The 24,304-nt window shown below is 37.5% G+C and overlaps 1 protein-coding gene and 1 long non-coding RNA gene across 2 annotated transcripts; both read right to left on the bottom strand.

The window, feature by feature from the left end:
• Positions 1-14,551: 14,551 nt before the first annotated feature.
• LOC311077861 lies at positions 14,552-24,023 on the bottom strand. The gene is made up of 3 exons (XR_014605013.1): positions 23,563-24,023; positions 22,317-22,474; positions 14,552-15,459 (listed from the first exon to the last, which is right to left on the bottom strand). It is a non-coding gene; the product is annotated as an uncharacterized lncRNA (long non-coding RNA).
• On the bottom strand, positions 19,268-22,211 carry LOC311077838 (uncharacterized protein). The gene is made up of 2 exons (XM_084106479.1): positions 21,808-22,211; positions 19,268-21,089 (listed from the first exon to the last, which is right to left on the bottom strand). The coding sequence occupies exons 1-2, from the start codon at positions 22,087-22,089 to the stop codon at positions 19,581-19,583; spliced, it is 1,791 nt and encodes a 596-aa protein (XP_083962605.1). The 5' UTR covers positions 22,090-22,211; the 3' UTR covers positions 19,268-19,580.
• Positions 24,024-24,304: the final 281 nt, after the last annotated feature.

Here is a 24,304-nt window from a genome sequence, read left to right as displayed (position 1 = left end):
AAAAATAAATTATCACATTCATCTATTCTTTCCTAACGATCCGCTAGCTGCCCGCCCCATAAGCATGCCGTCAAAAATGCCAAAAGCATGCCGTTTTGTGCTCGTGCACGGCTGCACGCGAAAACCTCACAACCCCCCTGTCGGTGATTGGTTGGAACATTATTTATTTTGGTTTTGAGTGGTGGTGAAACCAATTGTTTTTGTGTGCAGATCTCAGAGCCTAGGCTGCCTACAGAGACACGTTTTTTTGACGGCATGCTTATGGGGCGGGCAGCTAGCGGATCGTTAGGAAAGAATAGATGAATGTGATAATTTATTTTTGGGCCTGAAATCACTGATATAACCTTTAATTCTTTTTTTTTTCTTTTTTTTTGCCAGAATTTTTTTTTATTAATATTATTATATTAAATATATTATTATTATTAAATATATTTATTTTGTGCATACACAAACACAAGACAAACAACCACAATGCCTATCAGAAAGACATCTCTGTACAAAGCAACAATCTATAAATATTTATCACTTATCTTTAAAATAAAAATATAAAATAAAATACATGAATTATACAAATCAGGTGGTACAAATTATTGTCCAGAAGTGAACTGCAGTGTCCACACATCTCAGTCACTGTCATCTGTTAAATCCAAATCTTTGACATAATCAATAAAAGTATTCCAGATATTCTCAAAAAGTCCCTGTTTGCCTTTTAGCACATATGTAATCCTCTCTAGTGGCAGAGCAGACAGCATCTGCCGTAACCATAAATTGCCTCTTGGTCTACATGTTTTTTTCCAAAATAAAGCTATACATCTTTTGGCGTTAAGCAGACTAAGGTCTATAAATGTACGTTCATTCTCTGGATATAAGCACAATAAAAACAATTTTGGTTCTAATATTATTTGTTTGGAAATAATATTTTGAATAATGTCTCTTACTTCTTCCCAAAAGAGTGTAATTTTTGTACAATGCCACATACAGTGAACCAGTGTTCCTCTACATTGTTCACACTTTGAACACACATCAGGAATGTTTCCATTATATCGACAGAGTTCCACTGGTGTCACATATGTTTGCATTAACCATTTAAATTGAATAACTTTAAGACGAGTATTTATTGATGTTGCGTGGGCTAAGGTGCATGCATCCTGCCAGTCTTCCTCTGAAAGTTACAATGACAAATCATCCTTCCAAGCTCTAAATCTATCATGACAACTTTCAGGAACGTAAGACATAATCAGATTATAAAACTGAGAAATAATGCCTTTCTTTTGACTATCTTTTAACAACAATTCTTCGAAGTCTGAAGTAGTGGGTTTCGTTAATATATTGTTTTGACTTGCTCTTATAAAACTCCTGAGTTGGAGATATTTAAAGAAATGTTTTTCAGATTCAAATAAATAATCTTGAACCAAATACACATCTTGAACCATTCTCAGTCCCTTAGTTTTCCATAACTTAAATGTTGCGTCTGCCCTGCCTGGTGGAAAAAAATGGTTGCCCCATAATGGACTAAATTGAGACAGATAGTGTGAATCTTTCAAAAGTGTCTTCACATCACTCCATACTTTTATCATGTTTTTAAGAATTGGGTTTTTAATTTCTCTTAATAGTTTTCTTATTGTATTTGAGTATATATATGAGGGATCAGGTAAGTTTAATCCTTGTGATTCCATTTCTATCCAATGTGGTGAATGATTATGTAGTAGTAGGGAATTTCCCTTTCCCTTGTTTTGTGTTCGTTACCCTTATATGGTAATGGGTGGATGAGGTAATTAGGGCCGGTGTATTTAAGTGTGTAAACAGGAAGCCCTAGCACCTAGGCTTTGTCATACCCGCCCCTCTTCTCGTTACTGGTGTCATGTTAGCCGAGGTTAGTGACGGAGGTTATGTACAGTTTTGTGTGGTTTTAACAAGTGCTTAGAGTGTTTTTACCTTTTGAAGTGATGGCTGTAGCCGTCTCGGCGGCGTTCCCTGGGAGTTGCGTCAAGCGCTCATGGAATGTTGAGAACATTCGCGAGTGCATCCTGACCTCGTGACGTGTGATTCTCGTGTGGTATGTATGCTTTAGTGAATGTTTTGTATCTTTTGATTGGAGTAAATCATTGTCTGTTATGTTTTGTTTTGCAGTCTCGCGTACCACGTGACAGTTAACTCAGGTCGTGCTGCTGTTTTTCATGATTAGGTTATTTCCTTTGCTTTTCGTGACTAGATATAATTTTCTGTGTTTTGTTTTGCTTTCATTTTTATGGTTTGAGTTATTTTGTTATTTCTTTAATGACGTTGGTTTGACCAGTGTGATTTGGGCCATAGTGGCCGTGTGGTGTAATTGTATATCAGCGTGTAGTGTCTAACACCTGTTGAGTATTTTTGGGGTCCTCGACGAGGTAGGACGGATTATTATCCGCGCACCAACTGATCTGGTCCATCATATTTGTGTCTGATGTGATTGTGATGTTTGTATTTGTATCGCACCCACTAATCTTTCTTTTTTTCTTTTGGTTTGAGTCAAGGCTGAGTGTACCGAGGGGGAGGCTAGTCACCTGGGTGAACACATTTGTTGTGAGGTTGGAGTACCAGGGTTTGAGCACCTCTTCCTATTTGGTTTGCCGTGCACACATAAATGGTTGAGAGCACAATCGTTTACAGCTAGCTTGCCACCCCTAAAGTAAACTTTAGCCTTGTCGTTTATATTCTTTTTGTATTAATTATTTTCTTGTTTTATTTTGTGGGGAATTTCTTTTGTGATGTTTGTTTAATGTGACTCCATGGTTGAATCAGCTATGTGGAGAGGAATGTTCTTCTAACAACTGATATATCCTATTCTTATAATAAACTTGTCAGTGATTTATATTATGAATAAATGATGATGATTTATTTGCTTATTTGATGACACGACTCTGTCTTTTCTCTGCACCACCGAACCTGGGTTCCTTTAATATTTCCTTGGGTGCAATTCCCAAGGTGGCGTAGTCCGTGCTATTTGGATTTGGTTATACTAAAAAAAAATACCGCTCCGGTCACAATTAGTATAATAAAACATAATAGACCTTAGCTGCGCATCCCAATAGTACAGCTTAAAATTAGGACATTTCAAACCTCCACGTTCATAAGGCAAGTACAGTAAAGACAAACGAAGTCTTGCCCTTTTATTATTCCAGAGAAAACGTATAAAACTTTTTTTTCATTTGTGAGAAAAAACCAAATGGGGGTGAAAGGGGAATATTCTGAAACAGACATAGTAGCTTTGGAAGAATGTTCATTTTTAAAATATTAATTCTCCCAATTATAGATATTGGCAGCGGCATCCATCTATCAACTGAATTTTGTTTTCCTGTTACTAAAAGATTGTAATTTACCTCAACTATTTTTTCTAAACTTGGTAAAATCTGTATCCCCAAGTACTCAAATTGTGTCACAACATTAAACTGTATAACATCTGGGATTGGGTTTTCTCTTTCATGTTCATTTAACAGTAAAATAGAAGACTTGGTTTTATTGAGCTTGTAACCTGAAATTTCACTAAATAACTGGATGATTTCCAGAATGATCCGTATTGATGTGTTTAGATTCTGTTGGATTACATTTTTATTAAATGTTTAATTTAGTTTTTCCACTGCAATAGTATATAAACTGATTAAGTTTAGTAGACTGATTTCAGGTGATTATTGAGTCTCCAGCAAGAGTCTCCATTCCTGCCAGACCGGTTTTCTCTATTGTGTTTTAAATGAGTCAGATCACTTGATTCTCACCTTTCGGAGCCCAGACGTTGAATCGTTAGGTTGATTGACTTTCACCTTTTGTCTTTAATGGCTATGGGATGGCTCTTGGAATTGGAGTTCCTTGCCAGTATCAGCATGTGAATAGTTATGCTGATTCAATTGGACTCAGAGTAGGGTGTGTTCCTACTTCATTTACATGCTTTGTCCAGAGTCTCCACCTCTATGTAATCCCCCCCCCTTGGAATGTATATAACTACAATGCATACTGTATTAGATTAGATCATGTTGGACGTTTCTACAGCCGCGTACAGAGGAGTTCTCAATAAAGAATAACTTCTGTTGAACGCGATCCCAACTGTCTCACTGGTCTCTGCTTCGAACAAAGAAAACTTTACAACAGATGGTGCCGTGAGCCGGATGGAGAAAAAGGAAACTCAAAGAACTGAATCTTGAAACTTCAAGCTTTCCAGCTTCCTCCAGATTGAAAACTTCAAGCTCAAAGATCTCATCAAAGCTGACTGAGTCCCAGACTGAATCTTGAAACTTCAAGCTCAAAGATCTCAACAAAGCTGACTGAGTTCCAGACGAATGTTTTCTGTACAACCAAAGACTCGGTGAGTTTCAATCCATTCAAAGAACCAATGCAGACCAGTACAAATGTTTTCCTCTGCGCCGTTCAGAGAAGTAGTTAACAAACAGCTGTAGAGTTTGGTTAACTAAAGATGAGCCTCTAAAAAAGTTTTTCTTTTAGAGATGAAATTTACCCCCTGTTGTTGGCAGGGAAGATTAACAGTTACATGTTAATATTGTGTGTATGCTCTTGCTAGAGAAGACCTATCTGTAAGCTAGAGAATTAGCTTTAGAATTAGATTTAGCCTCATGTGCTAATAAGATTGTACCCTCTGTTTGCAAGACAGTAGAGAGAAGTTTTTTTTTTAGTGTTTTGTTTGTGGTAACAGAAATTCACAAAATGTTTAGGAAAAGTACTAGACAGATTACACCTTTTTGGACAGATAGTGAATTTAAGTCTTTGTTATCAGAGCACATGGACTCAATCGTGACTGAGGAAGTCAGATTGAATTTAACAAAGAAATTTAGCATTGATCCAGGCAAAGTTTGGTCAATCGAAGATTGTAAAAAGGTACTAGGAGAAAGTATTCGCAAGAACAGTGTCAAAGGCATTATCTTCTGTCACAGAGAATTCGGTTTAACCCTAGCTACAGAACAGTCTAAGCGCAACTCTGAGCTAGAGAAACAGATCAAAGAGCTCCATGCTAGAATATCTTCGTTGACTAAGAAAGTAAACTGCAACAAAGATGCAGAAAAAACTGATGTGGAAGAAGTTAGTCAGCCTGATAACAATTATCCTGACTTAAAAGCTTTCGTTGAAACAAATGTAGCCATCCAATCAGTAACTGATCAGCCTGTAGATTCAGTGCAGGTTTGTGGGGCTAGGAGAAGATCTCAGGGAACTGAAAGTGTTACTCCGAACTCTTCTGTTGTCCAAATACAAACGGTTGCCAAAACATCTTTAGGTCCTAAGGATATAGATAGACTCTCCCAGAGTTTACCCTCAGCACGTACAAATTTTTCTGAATTTAGAAGAGCATTGTTCAGCAAAATGCATCTTTACGACATGTCGTTGCCGGAAGTCACACAGCTGATGTCACAAATTCTAACTGAATCTGAATTCAACAATTTTGAGTCTGCTGTTACTTCCGAACTGCAACATGTCAGTAAAGGCGATTTGAGAGAAGGTGTTTTGAAAATCCTAAAGAATATCTTAGGACCCAAAATCGATTGGTCGAGAGTTACTAGCTGTGTACAAGAGAAAGAAGAAACTGTGAGTGAATATACTGAGAGGTTCTGTCAGGTAGCGGTAACGTACAGTGGAATAGTGGATGATTCCGAAAGTGTGTTAGCTGACAAAGGAGCTCTAATCCGAATTTGGGCAGATGGTCTTGTAGCTGAGTACAGAACAGCCTTGCCATTCCTAGATATTACGTGGGCTAAAAGAACTCTCAGAAGTAACCTAGAAAGTTTAGCTATTTGGGAAAGAAATTCTGATGTCAAAGAGAGAGTAAGAATTGCAGCAGCATCCATTAAGGTCAACTCAGAGAAGCCAAAGAAACGCAAAAGTCCTAGAGAAGCCAGTTGTTCTTACTGTGGCAAGCACGGACATTTTGGAAATGAGTGTAGGAAAAGCAAAAAGAACTTTAAAGATGTAAATAAGGTTACTCAGCTTCTGCTTAGCCTGCTTGATATTCTGAAGCAGCCTCTCCCCTCCTCGTTAAACTCGTGGGGCAACTTGATACGGTGTTAACCATTTAGGCTGTGAGTGCTTAATTTCCCCAGTAACTCACAACAAAGATGAAAGACTTATTTTTGTTTAATAGAACAAAAGGAAAGTGACTGTCACAGCCTTTGTTTGGGGGACATTCAGAAAACTCACAGCCTTAAATGTTATGCCATAGAATATTGCAGTCAGACAACCATCCTCTGTTAATGATGTCTAGTAGGACTGATGTTTCACTGGAGAATGGAAATGTGCCAATTTTCTCACACACTGTACAGTGTGTACACAACACAGGGACAGAATAGGACACGGACAAGTGAGGTGCCCTGGAAAGAACTGACGCAACAGGCGTCGGGGGCCAATCCAGGGTGAAGACAACCTCATAGGCCTTTCCCCATTTAGTCCATCCTTACCTCACTGGTCCATAGGTGTCAAATAAATTAAGAAATAGGGAAAGAATGAAACAACAACAGCAGACTCTGAATACTGCTACAACCCTAGTGTTTGGACAAATACTGCTCTCTGTTTTTCTGTTTTCTGTCTTACAGTGTGCAGATAAAACTTGATGTCTTTTTCGAGATCCATATGCAACGACTGTCTCATCTGCGTATGAAGCCCCAACCTCAAGAAGACAACCAGACCCACTGCTGAACGAACTATCACAAGAGAAAATGAAAAATACACAACGCAGAAAATTCACGGACCCTAATCGCATGTTCGTTTCTGTGTCAACATGCAATTACAGAAAATCAACACAGAACATGTGCGACTTATGGAAGAATGAAGTCCATGCATGAATACTGCTGGTCTGCCGTTTCTTTGTTTTATTGTGTTACAGGTATGTGTGTATGCCATGATGTCTTCACAAGCAGCATCCTGGTATAAAACATCACCTCAGATTTCCATGAACAAACCTCATGAGGGACGAGTCATCAGAGCGACTCTACGTGACAAATGGACTCTACAGGAAACAGACTTCACAGCTATTCAGGCGCCATGGACTTTCAAGACTTCCACTCTTATGCTACATGGTTTTCTGTGTAATCATGTAGTTTATATGACATTTTACACCCTGCGTCGCAGGTGTCAACAGTTATGGTTTCGAGAAGAACTATGACACTCATGTAAATCAAGGACACAACACAGAATAAGTTATACGTGCCTGTAACTTACACAAGTTACAAGAATTAACTTTTAAGTGTATAAATTTGTATTTTTGTGAGAGTTATTAGAACTCTCAAAGGGGGAAGTGTTGGATTACATTTTTATTAAATGTTTAATTTATTTTTTCCACTGCAATAGTATATAAACTGATTAAGTTTAGTAGACTGATTTCAGGTGATTATTGAGTCTCCAGCAAGAGTCTCCATTCCTGCCAGACCGGTTTTCTCTATTGTGTTTTAAATGAGTCAGATCACTTGATTCTCACCTTTCGGAGCCCAGACGTTGAATCGTTAGGTTGATTGACTTTCACCTTTTGTCTTTAATGGCTATGGGATGGCTCTTGGAATTGGAGTTCCTTGCCAGTATCAGCATGTGAATAGTTATGCTGATTCAATTGGACTCAGAGTAGGGTGTGTTCCTACTTCATTTACATGCTTTGTCCAGAGTCTCCACCTCTATGTAATCCCCCCCCCTTGGAATGTATATAACTACAATGCATACTGTATTAGATTAGATCATGTTGGACGTTTCTACAGCCGCGTACAGAGGAGTTCTCAATAAAGAATAACTTCTGTTGAACGCGATCCCAACTGTCTCACTGGTCTCTGCTTCGAACAAAGAAAACTTTACAACAATTCGAAATAAATAAGATCACATCATCTGCGAACAGAGAAATCCTATGTTTACCCATTTAATAAAATTGTTTCCACATCCAAATTTTTCTAATACCCGGAAAAGGTATGGCCATTCAACCCTATCAAAGGCCTTTTCGGCATCCAATGATAGAAGAGCTGTATTTGGCGCATCCTTTTTACAATGAACAATATTTAATAATCTCCGTACATTATGGAAGCCCTGTCTTCCCGTGACGAATCCATTTTGATCTTGATTTATTACATAAGGGAGAGTTTTTTGTAGTCGTTTTGCTAATAATTTAGAAATGATTTTCAAATCTGAATTCAAAAGACTAATGGGTCTTAGATTCTCACATTTATCTAAAGGTTTCCTGGCTTAGGCAGGAGAGTAATCAAGGCTGTATTTAATGAAGGAGGAAGAAAATTCGATTGAAAGATTTCTTCAAACATGTCCAATATAGGTACCAAAAGTTTATTCTTAAATTTCTTATATAGGAATGCCATCAGGCCCTGCTCTTTTTCCAGATTTCATGCTATCAGTGGCTTGTCCAATTTCTTCTGTTGTAAATTTTGAATTTAAATTAACTCTATCATCCTCCGAAATAATGGGAATATCTATTTTATTTAGAAAGATGCTTATATTGTCAAGTTTAATTGTTGCTTGTGCTTTATACAATTCTTCATAATAGCCCTTAAACGCATTATTAATTTCTATTGGATCCAACAGTGTCGGCCCATTTGATATTATTGATGTGATTGGCGATTTCGTTTCAAGCTGTTTTATTTGCCATGCCAACAATTTGCCAGCCCTATCACCTTTCTCGTAAAATGTCTGTTTTAAGCGTGGAAGACTTGAGGCAGCTCTAAAAGCAGACTGCTTATCATATTCAGCTCTCAATAATAATAATTATTTCTCTAATTGTGAATTACTAATATTTTTTGAATTATTTACTTTCGTTTGAAGGGCTCTTATCCTATTTTCCAACTGTAATCTAGTTTCCTGTGTCTTTTTTGATTTAGAACCTGTATAACTGATGATATTCCCTCTCAAGAAAGCCTTGAAAGCTTCCCATTTAACGCATGCAGTAGTTTGTGTAGTATTAATTTGAAAGTACTCATCTATCTGTTTTCCTAAATATTTCACCAAGTCTTCATCTTGTAACCATTTATGTTGGAAATGCCATCTGGGTGGATCTCTTAATAATTTATCATCCCTACAGACCAAACAGCATGGTGCATGATCTGAGATCACAATATTATCATAATTTTAGATTGCAATTCTGAAGAAACAAGAAAGAAGTCTATTCTAGAGTATGTCTTAAAGGTACCCGAATGACAGGAATAAGCTCTAATATTCGGGTTTCTCTCTCTCCATATATCTAATAAATTTAAATCTCTCATAAACCTATGGATTGTAGCCCTACAGTTGTTATGTGAATTATCAACCCCAGTTGATCTGTCTATTTCTGGGTTTAATGTACAATTAAAATCCCCGGCTATCATATGAAGTCCTGGAAGTGTTGAGAGAGTAAGAAATAGGTCATTATAAAAATTGCTATCATCCACATTAGGACCATAAACATTTGTTATATTTAGCATTTCTGATAACAAAGATCCTTGAAGTATTAGAAATCTTCCTCTTTTATCTTTAATAATATGTTTTATTTTAAATGGAACCGACTCATGAATTAGTGTCATAACCCCTCTAGCTTGAGATGTAAACGATGCCGCATACACAGTGCCCTTCCACCTCCTTCTCACCCTTATACTATCATCAATGAGATGAGTTTCTTGCAACAGTACAATTTTAGCATTCATTTCTTTCAGTTTATTCATAACCTGTTTTATCTTTTGAAGACGTTGCAGACCTCTGCAGTTCCATGAAATAAAATTAAGATTCACTTCTTGAGACAAAAAAAATAAATTTACCAGGTTGCTTTGCAATGTAAAACTATCCTTGTTTATAGGCATAACAAATTGGGATGTTAGAACAAACATCCAACACTCTGAACTAGCATAACCCCCCTCTCCCCTCCCCCACTCAAGAGGGTATTTGAGGGTATACGTCTCCCATTATTGCTAAGACCGGTCCACACCAGTGAGGATCAGTCAAACCACTCTCTTGTTCCAACCTACTCCAATTACTACTGCTGCTGCTACACTCTAACAAGTATTAACTTATAACTCCTGCTCACTTCGATTAACACTCGGCTTGTTGTATGACAGTAACATCTTAATTTGTCTCATAATAATGTGACATCTTATAATCACTGTTGAATAGAAGTACACAGTCATGCTATATAATAAACTTTTGTAAATATATAGCTTCAAACTTTAGTACAAAATAATTACGTGTCAGTCATTAAGTGAAATAAAATAATAAAATAAATTGAAAATGGGCTTGTCATGGTTATTTGTGTCCTGCCTACAACAAATCACATACCTACGGTGGCCGAGAGAGCTCAACGCGCTGCAACTGAAGAAAACACATGCAAATAGAAAAACACCCGCAAATTAAGAAAACATCTTCATCAGTTTCACAACACATGTGTGCTCCAAATACTCACAACACAACCAAATACAGAAACGCGCAGCAAAAGTTCACAACACAAACAAATACAGAAACGCGCTGCAAATAGGACAGAACACAGCGGAAATGTTTCCGGGGAACCCAATAAGTGACGGACGGACGGCTGGGATGTGCTTATTGCCAGGGTTGCAAGATTGGGCGGTTTTGCAATCTATTTGTCGGGCAAAAATGGGTTTGGGCGGGTGGATAAAAATTGGGCTGGTTTCGGATCAGTTCGGCAGGTTTTTATTTCCGAAACACCGGCACTTCAGATCCTTCTTCCTGCGACCCAGTGTTCAGCAGGCAGCAGTCTCACTCACTCACTCACACACACACACCCACACTACGTGCCCCCTAACCTCACAACAGACACTCCTTCCCACTACCTTCAGTGATGCATGCGCCTGCCCCTAAAACAACAACACACTAGATCGCGCCGCGGGGTTTTCAAAGTTACTTAGCTAGCTGACTGACATTGCGGTTTCATGACAACTCTCTCTGGGTCAGCGGCAGCGCCAACACAGATTTGAATGTTGCGATATGATTTTGTCAAAGGTTTAATAGACAGATGAAATGGAATAAGATCGCGTGGGTGTTTGAATCGAGATCACAGTCTTTTAAAGATGAATCGTGCAGCTCTATAATGACACATTTCATCCAGAAACGTTTTTGAAATGAAAGTGGATAACTTCTGTCAACCTCATCTATAGCAAGGGCAAAAATAAAGCAATTTAATTTGAATTAATATCTGTAATATTCTGTAATAAAAAAAAAAAGATTTTAAAATCGTTAAAAAAAAAATTGCGATATAGCCTACCTAACGTTAGGTGAATCGATTTTTTTCTCCCAGCCCTTATATGCATGTTTCATGTTGCCATTTGAAATAATTGAAATGTTAAAGTGGGTTATTTTTTATGTCCATATATCCACTCAATGTTTTTATGTTACTGAATGCTTCCAAGCGACTTTTATTGACAATAAACAGACTCATTGATAGCCTAAGTTGATCGCATTATTTTCCGTAACATAATAGAATAGTCTGACTGAGGTACAGCCTACTTTTGCGTTCATTTGATTGAATATTGTTTCTAAAATCGGATAGGCTAAGTCGAAAAATGGGTAATTTTAAAGCTTGTTAGTGATTTCAATGCGTTTAAACGAAAAACAAGCCACAAAAAAAATTGGGCGGTTTTTTGTGCATTCTCGCGGTTTTTGACGAGGTTTTGGGCTGGAAAACCTTGCGGGAACCTGGCAACCCTGCTTATTGCTCGTGAGCTTTACCTATGCCCTACTCTCTTAAAAGGGAAGACGGCAGAGCCCTTGAATTGGGCACTTTGAAGGGAGCGGGGCACTTGTGTGCCATTATGTTGATGAAGGGAACAACGAAAGACAACGTAATTTCCTCATTATTTTCACCTGGGATGTTCCCATGACAACGCAGCACGTGTCCATCAGCTGAATAGCTGTCTTACCAGAAAATATAGTATTATTGCTGTTAACATAACTGTTGCAAATAAATATTACCAGAAATATAGTATTATTGCTGTTAACATAACTGTTGCAAATAAATATACATTTTATACAACAAAGTTTTTAAAATATGCGTTATATCTGTGTGTGAGTGTCTCAACTTTAAAACTTGCCGTCTCATATTTGGACCCTAGCTGCATTCTAACATTTCTTATCAAACTTATTTTAACATAACATGACAAAATGTGTACAATGTAACTGATGTATAGATTAATGTCTTTCCCTCATGTTCTTTTTCTCTCTCTTTTTTTATTTATTTATTTAGTTTAGTCTTCAGCTCATTGTTCTTTTTAGTATTCTTATGACATTGAACATATTGTAAATACATTTTGTATATTGTATACAAAGTTGTATGTCATAAACGTGTCATCTCTGTATGTTTTGCAAAAAAAATAAAAAATAAATAAAAGTAGACAGCTGTAAGCACGTCCCAGTCACTAATCTCCTTTTTCACATCTTGTAGAGTTGCTGCCAAACTATCAAGCCTAGAGGTGAACCCTGTTTCCATTGAGCCTAATTTTGCCAGTATTTGATCAGCTTTGGTGCCTGCTGGTTCATTTTCATTGTCAGTTTGTGTAGTCATGGCCTGGTTAGCCTTGGATGCTTCGTCACGAAGATTACAGTCAAACAGGCTCGGCTGTCTGGTTGTCCCACCTTTCCTCTTTTGTGACTTTACCGAGCTAGGCATCACACCTCAAAATCTTCTTCTATTTGAAACTGTAAGTGAGCAGGAGAGCTTTTTTTGCGAACTTAGCAGCGGAGCAGCAAAAAAACACGTCTTCCTACATGGCCGCCATAACCGGAAGTCAACCTTCAATTCTTAATCAGAATTAAGTTAAGTATCATATTTGTTATCGAAGTTTTTTATCGAAAAATATCGTAGATGGTGAAAAAAATGTTATCTCTAAACATGTTGGATAGCTGTATGCTATCCCAGATAGCAACATTGTTTCGGCCCAGTTCCGGCCCACATCTGGCACTTGTGGAATGCGGATCTGGCCCACATGCAGCGTGGAATGACGGCCTATGGGCGGCTCACTCCTGTTTGCCAGATCTGGGCCACAAGCAGGCCATAGTAATGCCACATGTCAGCCAAGAGCAAAGAAATAAACCAGAACTGGACCTTATCTGAGCCACAAAGTCTGTGTATATTAAATATGGAATCATCTGAGCCTTAATAAGCCTGTTAACAAGCAGAATCACTGAAAGAAAGAAGAGAACAGAAAAAGAGATGAGTAGAAACACAAGAACTACCTGTACAACTGACTTCAGCCATAGTCTTAGATGAAATCAACTGAAGGGAAAAGAAGACATTAAATCTGTGAAGATCTCAGCAGAGGAGGATTAAACAACTCCACAAACAGCATTACCAGCTTCACTTATTACTAACCAGACTGACTTTATTTCTGTCAGACGTCTACAGAAATTCTTATTGAGAATTAATAGAGGGATGTTGATGTTCTATTATTTCGTCATGGAGTGTTTGCTTTAGTTTGTGACCCTTGACTTTTAGACACATATTTTCTCTGGCTGCTGTACCTGTGTTTGTAAGACACATTTGTTATGGCAGGAAAAGCCAAAAGACAACGCTTTCAGGTGATGTTGGTTTGTTATTGATGATAACAACATAATCATCATCTTAAATCAGTATCCAGTCTTTGTGAGGTGTTATTAATTTTTATATTTTTGAATATAATAGCCCTGTGATTATACAGAATGAGATCCAGGAATGTCATAATCATTTGTAAAGGGTTTTGAATGCATAATAAGTAGGGGTGTGACGAGACGCTTACTCCACGAGACGAGACGAGACACGAGATTGGGTTCACGAGAACGAGACAAGACGAGATTTTTACACAATTTTTAAGAAATCCTCAATGATGAAATATATGAATGGAAAATAGTCTTTTATTCAACTGAAAATCAACTTGTAATGAATGTTATTTTACTTCTATTTTAATGAATTCTATGCAGTAAAGGACATGCAAACACTGCAAAATGTTTTGCTATAAACTCTACCGTCTGGCTTCTCCCCTGTACGATTTCACATGAGAAATCTAACTCCTTTCCACAAATCGAACATAAAAAAAATAAAACAGTAGGCTATAAATAAAATTAATATAAATAACTGAAATAACACTTTAAATGCAAACAGTAAGTGTGTATCCATAATCAAAGTAGCCTACTGCTCTCTCAAAACTACAAGTTCAAACAGAAAAAAAAAATTTCTTCAAGCATGAAAAAGAGATAAATTAACTACACAGAACAGACTAAGATTATGGTCATGTTCTTTTTCAAGAATATAAGCATGTCGACGATTTCTGGCAGCAGTTGAGACATTTGGGCAGTAACTAGGGCTGCACGATATGAGGAAAAGCTGCGATGTGCGATAACATTGTTTAATATTGCGATGTCGATATGACTTGTGATATGTGAACGTTAGCTATACTGTTCCCATGTCTTAGTGCTTTAATAGGTTCTTTGCGCGATAGGTCAAATGTTTATTACCTGCCTGGTTCAGATTACACTATTTTAGCGCGATTTTGGCACGATCCGTTTCGTGGAGATTCGTAAAGGACAACGGGCGTCGGGACGCAAGATTCGATCGTTTCATTTCGTATAGTGTGTCATAGTGGGCGACAACCCAGTCAGCAAATTACCTTTGGCAAAGATGTGGGCCAGATAAACAGCTGAGCTGTGGCCCAGATTAGTTTGTGTTTGCCGGCCCAGATATGGCCCACATCTCCTTTGCCAGAACTGAACCAAAGGACTGCCATAACTCCACCAAGCATGAGCCAAATACTACAATTTCATGTGGCCCATATGTGGGCCTGGTATGCAACTTTAGTATGGTTGAGTTCTGTTAAAATCTAACGGCCCTTATGTGGCCCACATGCAGCTGACAGTATTTAAAGTCTTATTAACTCACAGGTAAATTAAACACTCAACAACAAATGTACTCAAAACTATTTATTTTGACAAGCATTTAAATAATTACAGCTAAAGTGTTGTACTTAATTACAGTAGTATTCAGTTGAAAACATTTCATAAAAATAAATATAATTACAGCAAAAGTTGAATAATAATTACAGTAGTATTCAGTTGAAAACATTTATCAAAATAAATATAATTACAGCAACAGAGTTGAATTTAATAATTACAGTAGTATTCAGTTGAAAACATTTAAGAATACATAATTACAGCTACTCAGTTGTACTTATTTTAAGTAGAATTCAGTTGAAAACATTTAAGAATACAAATTAATAATATAAATAGCATTCAAAGCTAATTTTTTACACCAAAGTTCAAAACACTCGATCAAAGCGTGTATTAATGTTATGTTTAATTAGTCTAATGAGAGTAATACAAATAAATCACAGTTGGTAAAGAGAACTTTAAAGAGAAATTGAGAAAGTTAAAGCAAACTTGAAAGGTAAAGAGTTGTTGATGAGAAGTGTGTTGATGTGCAGAGAAGTCTCCAATGAGGGTCGGCATCGGCAATGTGTTGACCTTTTCCAGTAAGGGGATTCTGCCTGACTGCACCTGCAATAAAGAAGAATTTAAATAATGTTAGCAGCAATACAACCTGGAAGATAGAGCTGCAGTAGAATGAAGAAAAAAATCGTTAATGTAAATATCCTTTAATATTTTAATTGCAATTATTAACAAATTAAACACCTCTGAATTACCAGTGTATGAAAGTTTTTTTCCAGTAAATTTTCAAAAGGAATTGCAAATTGTATTTTTCAATATGTGGGCAAGAATTATACCGTAATTCCTTATGACAAATTATTTCAATTTTTAGAATACTTTTGCACCAACAACCGGTTAAAATTTACAGCACTGCATGCATTCTGCTTCTTTTTAAAAAAAAAGACATGCACACTCTAATGTAAAAACACACCAACACAGATAGCATTAATGTCATGTTATAGTCCAAAAACAGAGTCTAAAATAAGTGTTTTTACTAACACAAAATAAACTCAAGATAATCTGCAATGAATGCGAGACAATTTGGAAGCAGAAACACACAAACAATAATGGGCCAAGTACTGAATGCAAGGAGGAACATAAAGGGTTAGTTCACCCAAAAATGAAAATTCTATCTGTAATTACCCTCAAGTTTTTCCAACTTCTGGGTTGTACGTCAGAGCATAGACTCACTATTGGCCGACGCTGGTCATGTGTGGGATGCTGGCCAATCGTGAGCCTACGTTCTGACGTACAACACAGAAGCGCTGTGCTGTTACACTACGTTGAATAAAGTCTTTATTTTAGCTTATTTTGCGCACAAAAAACCCATAAGAAAATTTTTAAATAAATAATTTATTTTCGACACTTGATAAACTTAAGGTTCAGCCATTGTATTCTTGGACTATTTTAACAATGTCTTTACTAACTTTCTGGGCTGGCAAGTTTCAATAACAGAGAAGCCTATGGAGGAGTGAGGCAGCTCTCAGATTTCATCATATAAATTTTAATTTGTGTTCCGAAGATGAACGAAGGTCTTACGGGGGTTGGAACAACATGGGTGAGTAATTACTGACAGAATTTTCATTTTTGGGTAAACTAACCTTTTAAATACACAGTGATAATGAACTAAATACAGATAGTTGTAGGCATGCGCTGGTATGAGACTTTGACAGAATGATAATCTTATATTGTGATTACAGCTTTAAAATGTATAATTGAAACGATATGATTCGCAATATATAAAAAATAACTTTCTTTAAAAACAAAACATAAAACTTCTAAATAAAAAATGCAGTCACTTAAATGAGCCACGGATGTGATCAGGTAATGACAAAAAAAAGTTGTTTGGTTCGATAGGGCTTATTCGATCTACGTCATGAATGTTCGCGGCGGCCATTTTGTTGACACAGTAACCACGGCAACTGTCAGTCTGTCAATTGAGAAGCAAAGCGTCGTCGGTATTATCGCTGTATTTATTTATTTTTTACCGGCGCGATGGTGTGTTGTGTAATACACGGCTGTTCTAACAGCAGTAATAAGAACCCAGGAGTGAGTTTTCATGCAATTCCAACTGTAAGAAAATTTGAAGGGAAGGAGACAGAGGAGTTGAGCCAGCGCAGGAGAGACTTGTGGCTAGCTAGAATAAATAGGCTAAACTTTCAGCCAACTGCCCACAGCAAAGTCTGTTCTCATCATTTTGCCACAGGTAATGTTAGGGATATATGCCTTACAGCAAAGTCTGTTGTTCCCATCAATTTGTCACAGCTGTAAGTGTAAGCTGTGAGTGTAAACAGTGGCTGAAACTGATCTTTCAAATAGAGGAAGCTGCCATAAATTGAGATGATTATTAAATTAGTACAAATACATTATATACAGATATATTAGTATTAATAATACTAGTATTAATTAGTATTAAATACAGATATATTATTATTAATAAATTAATAAATTTGTATTAATATGATGTCCTTCGTGGGCTTAAGTTAGCTAGATCCCCAAAACAGTTTAGCAGCTAACATTATATAGCAGCTACACTGAGAGTTTCCAGGCATGACCAGACATAAGTATCATGCAGTAATTTGCAGTTAGTGTAGGTCACCTGCTATGAACATATAGGTCTGGCATTGATACTTGGTAGGGAATTAGTGCTTGTATGATACAGTGTTATTTTGTTACAGTGCTCCTAGTAAAAGTTACCCTGGAGCCCTGACTTGTATTTCATTTAGGAAAGCCATCATATCTTCATGACAGCACTCATCCTGATTGGGCCCCATCCTTGAAGCTGGCAGGAGAGACAGGTCAGACAGGAAAGGCTGAGAGAGCAACAGACATCCCAGAAAAGAGACCCAGAAAAGAATGTCTAATGGCCAGGTACAATAGGGTGCAGCAGCGAAGAACACAGGCATCAAGTTCAGGGAGTGTTGCACAGGAACAAGAAAGCCCAGGGATGAACACTACAGAGGCTTACAGTGAGGTTGTAGAGGATTTTGAGACTGTTGAGGAAGATACGTGCACATCTGAAGTGTGCTCCAAAATAAAAGCTGATCACCAGAGATTGCTTACTGATAATATTACTTTGAAATGTCAGCTAGCTACAGAAAAAATAAGCATCGACACACTCAGAGATGATGAGAAAAAAGTCAGATTTTATACAGGTTTACCCAGTTTTGCTACATTAATGGTTCTCTTTAATTTCATTGAAGGCTCCCTTACTGACAGCATTAAAACGTCACTAACCAAGTTTCAAAAACTTGTGTTGGTACTGATGAGACTCCGCCACAACTTCCCAGAACAGGATCTTGCTTACAGATTTGGCATTTCACAGTCTACTGTGTCCAAAACCTTTGTTTCTGTCATACATGTTTTGTATGTAAAACTTAAGAAGTTTATCTTTTGGCCGAGGAGAGACGAGCTTTTTAAGTCTATGCCAATAACCTTCCAACAACATTTTGGGTCAAGAGTGACGGTGATAATTGATTGTTTTGAAATTTTTATAGAGAGGCCTTCAAGTTTGACAGCACGCAGTCTCACTTGGTCTTCATACAAACACCATAATACTATCAAATACCTTATAGGCATTACACCTCAGGGATCCATCTCTTTCCTCTCTAAGGCATGGGGGGGGCGTACTACAGATAAACACGTCACAGAAAACTCAGGCTTACTCGAGCTACTTAACCCCGGTGATTTCATATTGGCAGACAGAGGTTTTAATATACAAGAGTGTGTAGGGTTAAAATGTGCAAAAGTTGTAACACCAAGTTATACTCGAGGAAAGCTACAGTTGTCTGCTCTTGAAGTTGAGGCCACCCGCAAAATTGCACATGTCCGCATACATGTAGAAAGAGTGATAGGATTGTTGCGCAATAAGTATGGGATACTGTCAGAGAAGATACCCATCTCCTATCTGGTGACATCAGGATCTGAGATAGCAGTTATTGATAAGATAACTACAGTGTGTTGTTGCCTTACCAACATGTGCTCCTCAGTTGTACCCTTTGATTAGATGTGTGGAGTAAAACGGGTTGTTAAATGGATAGTTCACTTTAAAATTCTGTCATCATATACTCACCCTCAAGTTGTTTCAAACCTGTATGAATATCGTCCTTTGTGTTCAGCAGAAGAAAGAAATTCATACAGGTTTGAAACAACTTGAGTGTGAGTATATGATGACCGAATTTTAAACTATTCCTTTAATACACCATGTATAGTGTTAACATCTTAATCACAAAAGTCAGGTTCAGTATGAAATAAGACAAAGTTATCATTAGAAATGGTACTGAATTTCATATTTTGTATAGAATGACAAAACACAATCTGTAAATACTAATTATAATAAAAACTAGTTACCTTAAAATCACAAAAGTCAGGTTCAGTATGGAATAAGACAAAGTTATTTTAATAGCTAATCTTTCATTTGGGCATTCTGTATAGAATGACAAAACACAATCTGTAAATACAAATTATAATAAAAACATGTTACATGAACATCTTAAATCACAAAAGTCAGGTTCAGGATTTAACAAAGACAAAGCTATTTAAATAGTTTACATTTTACATTTAAGGCAGTCATTATAAATGGTACATTATAAATTTCATATTCTGTATAGAATGACAAAACACAATGAACTGTAAATACAAATAAAAACTTGTTACATCAGTATTCTCATTTCATATGTAATACTTTACCATCACACTCCAGCTCTACACACCAAACAGTACCATTCGCTCCCCTTATTAGGCATACGTTTCATGTTCATACATGAGAGATGGAACCATACATGAAGGCAGTCCTCACTGTGACAACGCACCACACGGTCACGAACTTTGTATGGTTGCTTGCACACACAGATGATGTCTAGTGGGATAGGTTTTTCTCTGCTTTCAGAGGGATTCACTTCAGTCACATTAGCTGTGTCAGTCGGCATTGCTGATGGACATGGCCTTGAGAAAAGTTTGCCCACAAGCTCTGGGAGAAGGGCTTTGGAAAAAAGATCCATAGATTTCGACTTGATTACTTCCCAGAGTTCAATATCTGGTTCTATCCTCTCTATGTGTACATCATTTTCTGACCATACAACAAAATCAGCAAACTCCTTATTGCATACAAGCATTTGTGTCTGGACCTGAAAATAGTAGGAATGTGAATGTTTGAGCTGTAATTTTCCATTAGATTCCTCCAAACAGAATCTACTATCAACACATTCTTTGAGGCTTACGCTATCATGTGCACAAAATGGACATTTAACCTCCACTACACCATCACCACAGCAGTCGCAATGTACTATGCCATCTGGTGTAGCACCTATGTGAGGCAGTTCTGGATTTATTACAAAACCAGAGGTGTCACATCGGAAATTGGTGTGTGAATGCATTTGCTGACGATAACAAGTTAGTGCCTGTTGCTCATGATCACACCCCCAAGTTGTTGCTTTACTTGTAAAGCCTGCACTTAGAGGGTAACAAATATTTTTGATCAGGCTTTTTGATGGATTCTCAGGTGGTGTGGAACAAGCAGATTTCATGCGTGAGGCTGTAATTCTGCCAGCCCTAAATCTATACCAGGCTTTACTTTTAGACTGTTCTCTTGTCTGCTGTTCTATTGCGTCAGCTTGCCTTTGAGAAATGTCAACTGCAATGGTACTACAGTGTAAGGCTAACTGTTTGCTTGTCATAGAAATGCACTGTTCATCGAATAGCTCAGTCAGGGGTTGGCCAGTATCGGTGTTCGACACTGGAGCATAAAACTCGGCATAGTCTTTTATGACAGACAGCAAGACTGGTTTATCACCTGTAGCATGCAGCTCTCCCAGGAAAGTAGCAACCTCAGCATCTGTTGGTTCTGACACATCAGGTAGTTTCTGTTTGTCCTTGTATTGTAATGGTTTCCCTTCTGAAAGTGTTGTGTCCAGTCTGTGTTTGATTGTAGCTTTTGAGTGAAAGTCAATGTTTTCTACTTCAAGGTACTTTTCCTTTTGTTGTCCGCCTGGAAGTAACCAATATGCAGGTTTTTCTGTCACAGTTTGGGACTCACGAAGCAAAACCGCTGCCTTGATAGCAAAAAGAACCGCTCCAACGTGGCTACATGTCTCACCTAATCCCGCCATGCAGGTGCAGTGTGCAGCCAAGATAATGCCATCCTTCTGGGCAGTAACCCATGGGCGCAGAGGTGGGGCAGATAACTTCTGACTGTGTTGAACCTATGAAAACACAAAAACACAGAATTGCATTCAAGATTTCAGACAAGTTACATGCATGACATTAATTTTGTAATTGTGTATATGACAGCTTTTATTCTTATTTAATGGCAAATTGGGAGTTCAAAGTTTCAAACATTCACATGCCTAGGTTATTATTTTCACAAAACACAGTTTCAAAAGGTTTTCAGATATTGTGGTATAATATCTGATTCTGAACAAGGAACAGAAAGAAAGTATAATGACAACAAACACAATAGCTTCAAATGTTATTCTGCAGCCTGTTGCACCAGCTGTGTGTAGGTTCAAAGGTATCTTAATTACAACGTAAATGATTACCAAGTTGTGATTTATGCTTTACTAAAATAGAATGTTGCACCACGGAGATAAGTTACAACATTACTCTGAGTAACAAATATGGTCTGTCTGTGTACATCATAAAATTATACTCACTAATCTTAAACAGACTTTTTTATTCACTGCATGTTGTTTTGCACGTCAGCAATCCAGTAGAGACCACATTTACTGTAGTAAATAAATATTTATAGTTGCTAATGTAGTTACAAACTAAGTAGTAAGTTAGTTAACTGTTAAGATAGAAATCACACACAGCTGATGCAACCCCGTGCTGGTATGCTAACGTTAGCTATAAATCACCATCAGGTTAACTTATGCAAGTAAGTTAACGTTAAGCATCACATAAAAATAAACATTTACATACCTCTGCGATCACGACAATGTTTGACGATGTCGTTGGTGAAACAAAAGTAAGTAGGTTGCCGACTTTGCCAGAGATGAAGTAGTTGTATGATTCGAGTGACTTGAAGGCTTTCAGCTCCTGTGAAGTGTATGCGGATACTGTATGCACGAGATAGTTATAAATATCCGGATAAGTTACGGATGGCAATAAGGACGGATCTTTACTTAAAGCTATTGGGTCTATTTGATATGGGTCCAGACCAATCAAGCTGATCTTATCTTTATATCGACGAGATGAAGCCATTAGGCTAGCTGCTACTGCTCTCCTCAACTCAAATCTGCGTGCGGCTAGCGGCAGGAGTCAGATGTCATGTCAACAATATGGCCGCGGCAAGCTACTTCCGGTGTTTGCGAATAAGCCCTATACTGAGATAACAGAAATAAAAATACAATGTTCTAAAGCGGTTTTGAAAAGTTGTGTATTGTGCAAAGTGCTATACAAATAAAAGTGACTTCTAAAAAAGGTCTCACCAATGACAACTTCCTTTACGACCAGGCGTTGGACACCAATCTTCCCATTGACTTCTCTCCAATTCATAACGTGCTGCAGCAGTTGTAAAAGTGGCTTTCAGCACTCTCCACACGGTGTTATTCAGGTCAAAGCCACCAACCAGACCCAGACAGGTAATCTGATAGGAAAAAAAAACATTGTGTAAGTGGTTGAAATATGCATTTAAATAGACCACCCTAAAATGAAAGTGCTTTTATATTAAAAAATGAACTATAAACTATTACTTACTCCATCTGAAACCATATTTTCTATTTTAATATGGAAATTATTGTCATTGCCCCACCCATACCGCACATTAGGGCTGGGCGGTATGACAGTATACCATAGCATGGTATATAATCTCTATCGTTAGAAATCAGAGTAATTATAAAAATGTCCTGCCTCTTCCAAGCTTTATAATGGCAGTGAATGGCTGCTCAATTAATTGATAGTTAACAGAAATACAGCAATTCATTGTTTGTTCATGTTAGTTCACAGTGCATACTAAAGTTAACAAGTACAATTTTTTTATATTGAATGTGTTAGTAAATGTTGAAATTAACATTAACACATATTAATAAATGCAGTAGAAGTGCAGTTCATTATTAGTTCATGTTAATGTTCAGGTTTTGTATCGAAAGTCATAATTTTGGTATTGTGACTTGACACTAATTATAGCCTAACGTTAACATTAAAACTTTAATTTTAAAGAGGGAAAAGTCATGAGAAAAAGTCTTGGTTGAATATCATTTCAGAGTTAAATAAAGATACATACAATAATGCACACATATTAATGTGTTTATTCTTGGCATTTTTATATTATTATGATTAGTTGAATGATTGTGAACACAAATTAGGATTTAGGTTTTTTGACAAACAGTAACACCGACATTGGACCGCGTCACCTGCACGTTAATTCACAAATAGGCTACTACACAATGACAAACTACGGTATACTATTTTATTGTGTACGACAGTGAGCTGTTGATTTATAAACAAAAACATCTTAATTTAAAACGACAAACCAGCGAACTGCTATAGCCGAAGTTAACGGTTAAGTTACATTAAACTTTATTGTAAGTTATAGCAGTAAACTGAGGAAAATATTAGCTAGTTCAACCCCTTCCTCGATGGAACGAATAACTAAACGCATAATAACATGCAATATTGACAAATAATGCTGCATATTTCATTTATATGACTTTAAAATGCCAAAACATCACTTACCTAACCTGAATGTACACAGTCGTGAGGAAAGCAGAGTAAATGGCGTCAGCTGCCCAGCGTCTCAGTCAAACTCGCGCCGTAGTAAAAAAAAAAAAAACTCGCGCCGTAGTCTCTCCACCAATAGGAGGGAAGATGCAGAGCAACCTGAGGTGTGGAACGGCGGATGTTTGCCGCACTTGATTTCAGGATTCCTGTGTTTTTCCACGTATAAGCCAAATGTTTACCACAAGTCGGTGTTTCTCACTGTGTGCCATAGCTCAACCACATATGGTCCTCATGTGTTCGTTGTTATCTGGGCCATATACCTCAAAATAAGTTGTGAACCAAGACAGCATTTCCCGCAGATTTTAAAGTTATGGCAAAACAAATATGGCTACGATTTGGCCCATATCTGTTCAGCCATGCCACATCTAGGCCATATGTGCCAGATAATACCCACATGTGGCCCAAATGTAATTGCTATCTGGGAACCTACGCGTCTGCGATGCTTCAGGACATCACTACAGAAAGACTAGCATGTTTAATTTTAACGGTCCTCCACGACGGGTTGAGTGTGAGCGAGAGTGAGTGTGCGCGAGTGAGTGAGAGTGCGAGCAACAGTGAGTGTGTGTGTGTGCGCGAGTGAGTGAGTGAGTGAGCGAGGGACAGTGAGTGTGTGCGCGGAGTGTGTGTGTGATTGGCCCGGCACACAAATGATTTAAAAGTGGCAGGGGCATCTTCAATACTAATTTCACCCTCATGC

The sequence above is a fragment of the Abramis brama genome, assembly GCF_963993115.1.
Source record: "Abramis brama genome assembly, chromosome: 2".
NCBI lineage: Eukaryota > Metazoa > Chordata > Actinopteri > Cypriniformes > Leuciscidae > Abramis > Abramis brama.
This window is presented reverse-complemented; position numbering and strand designations above follow the sequence as displayed.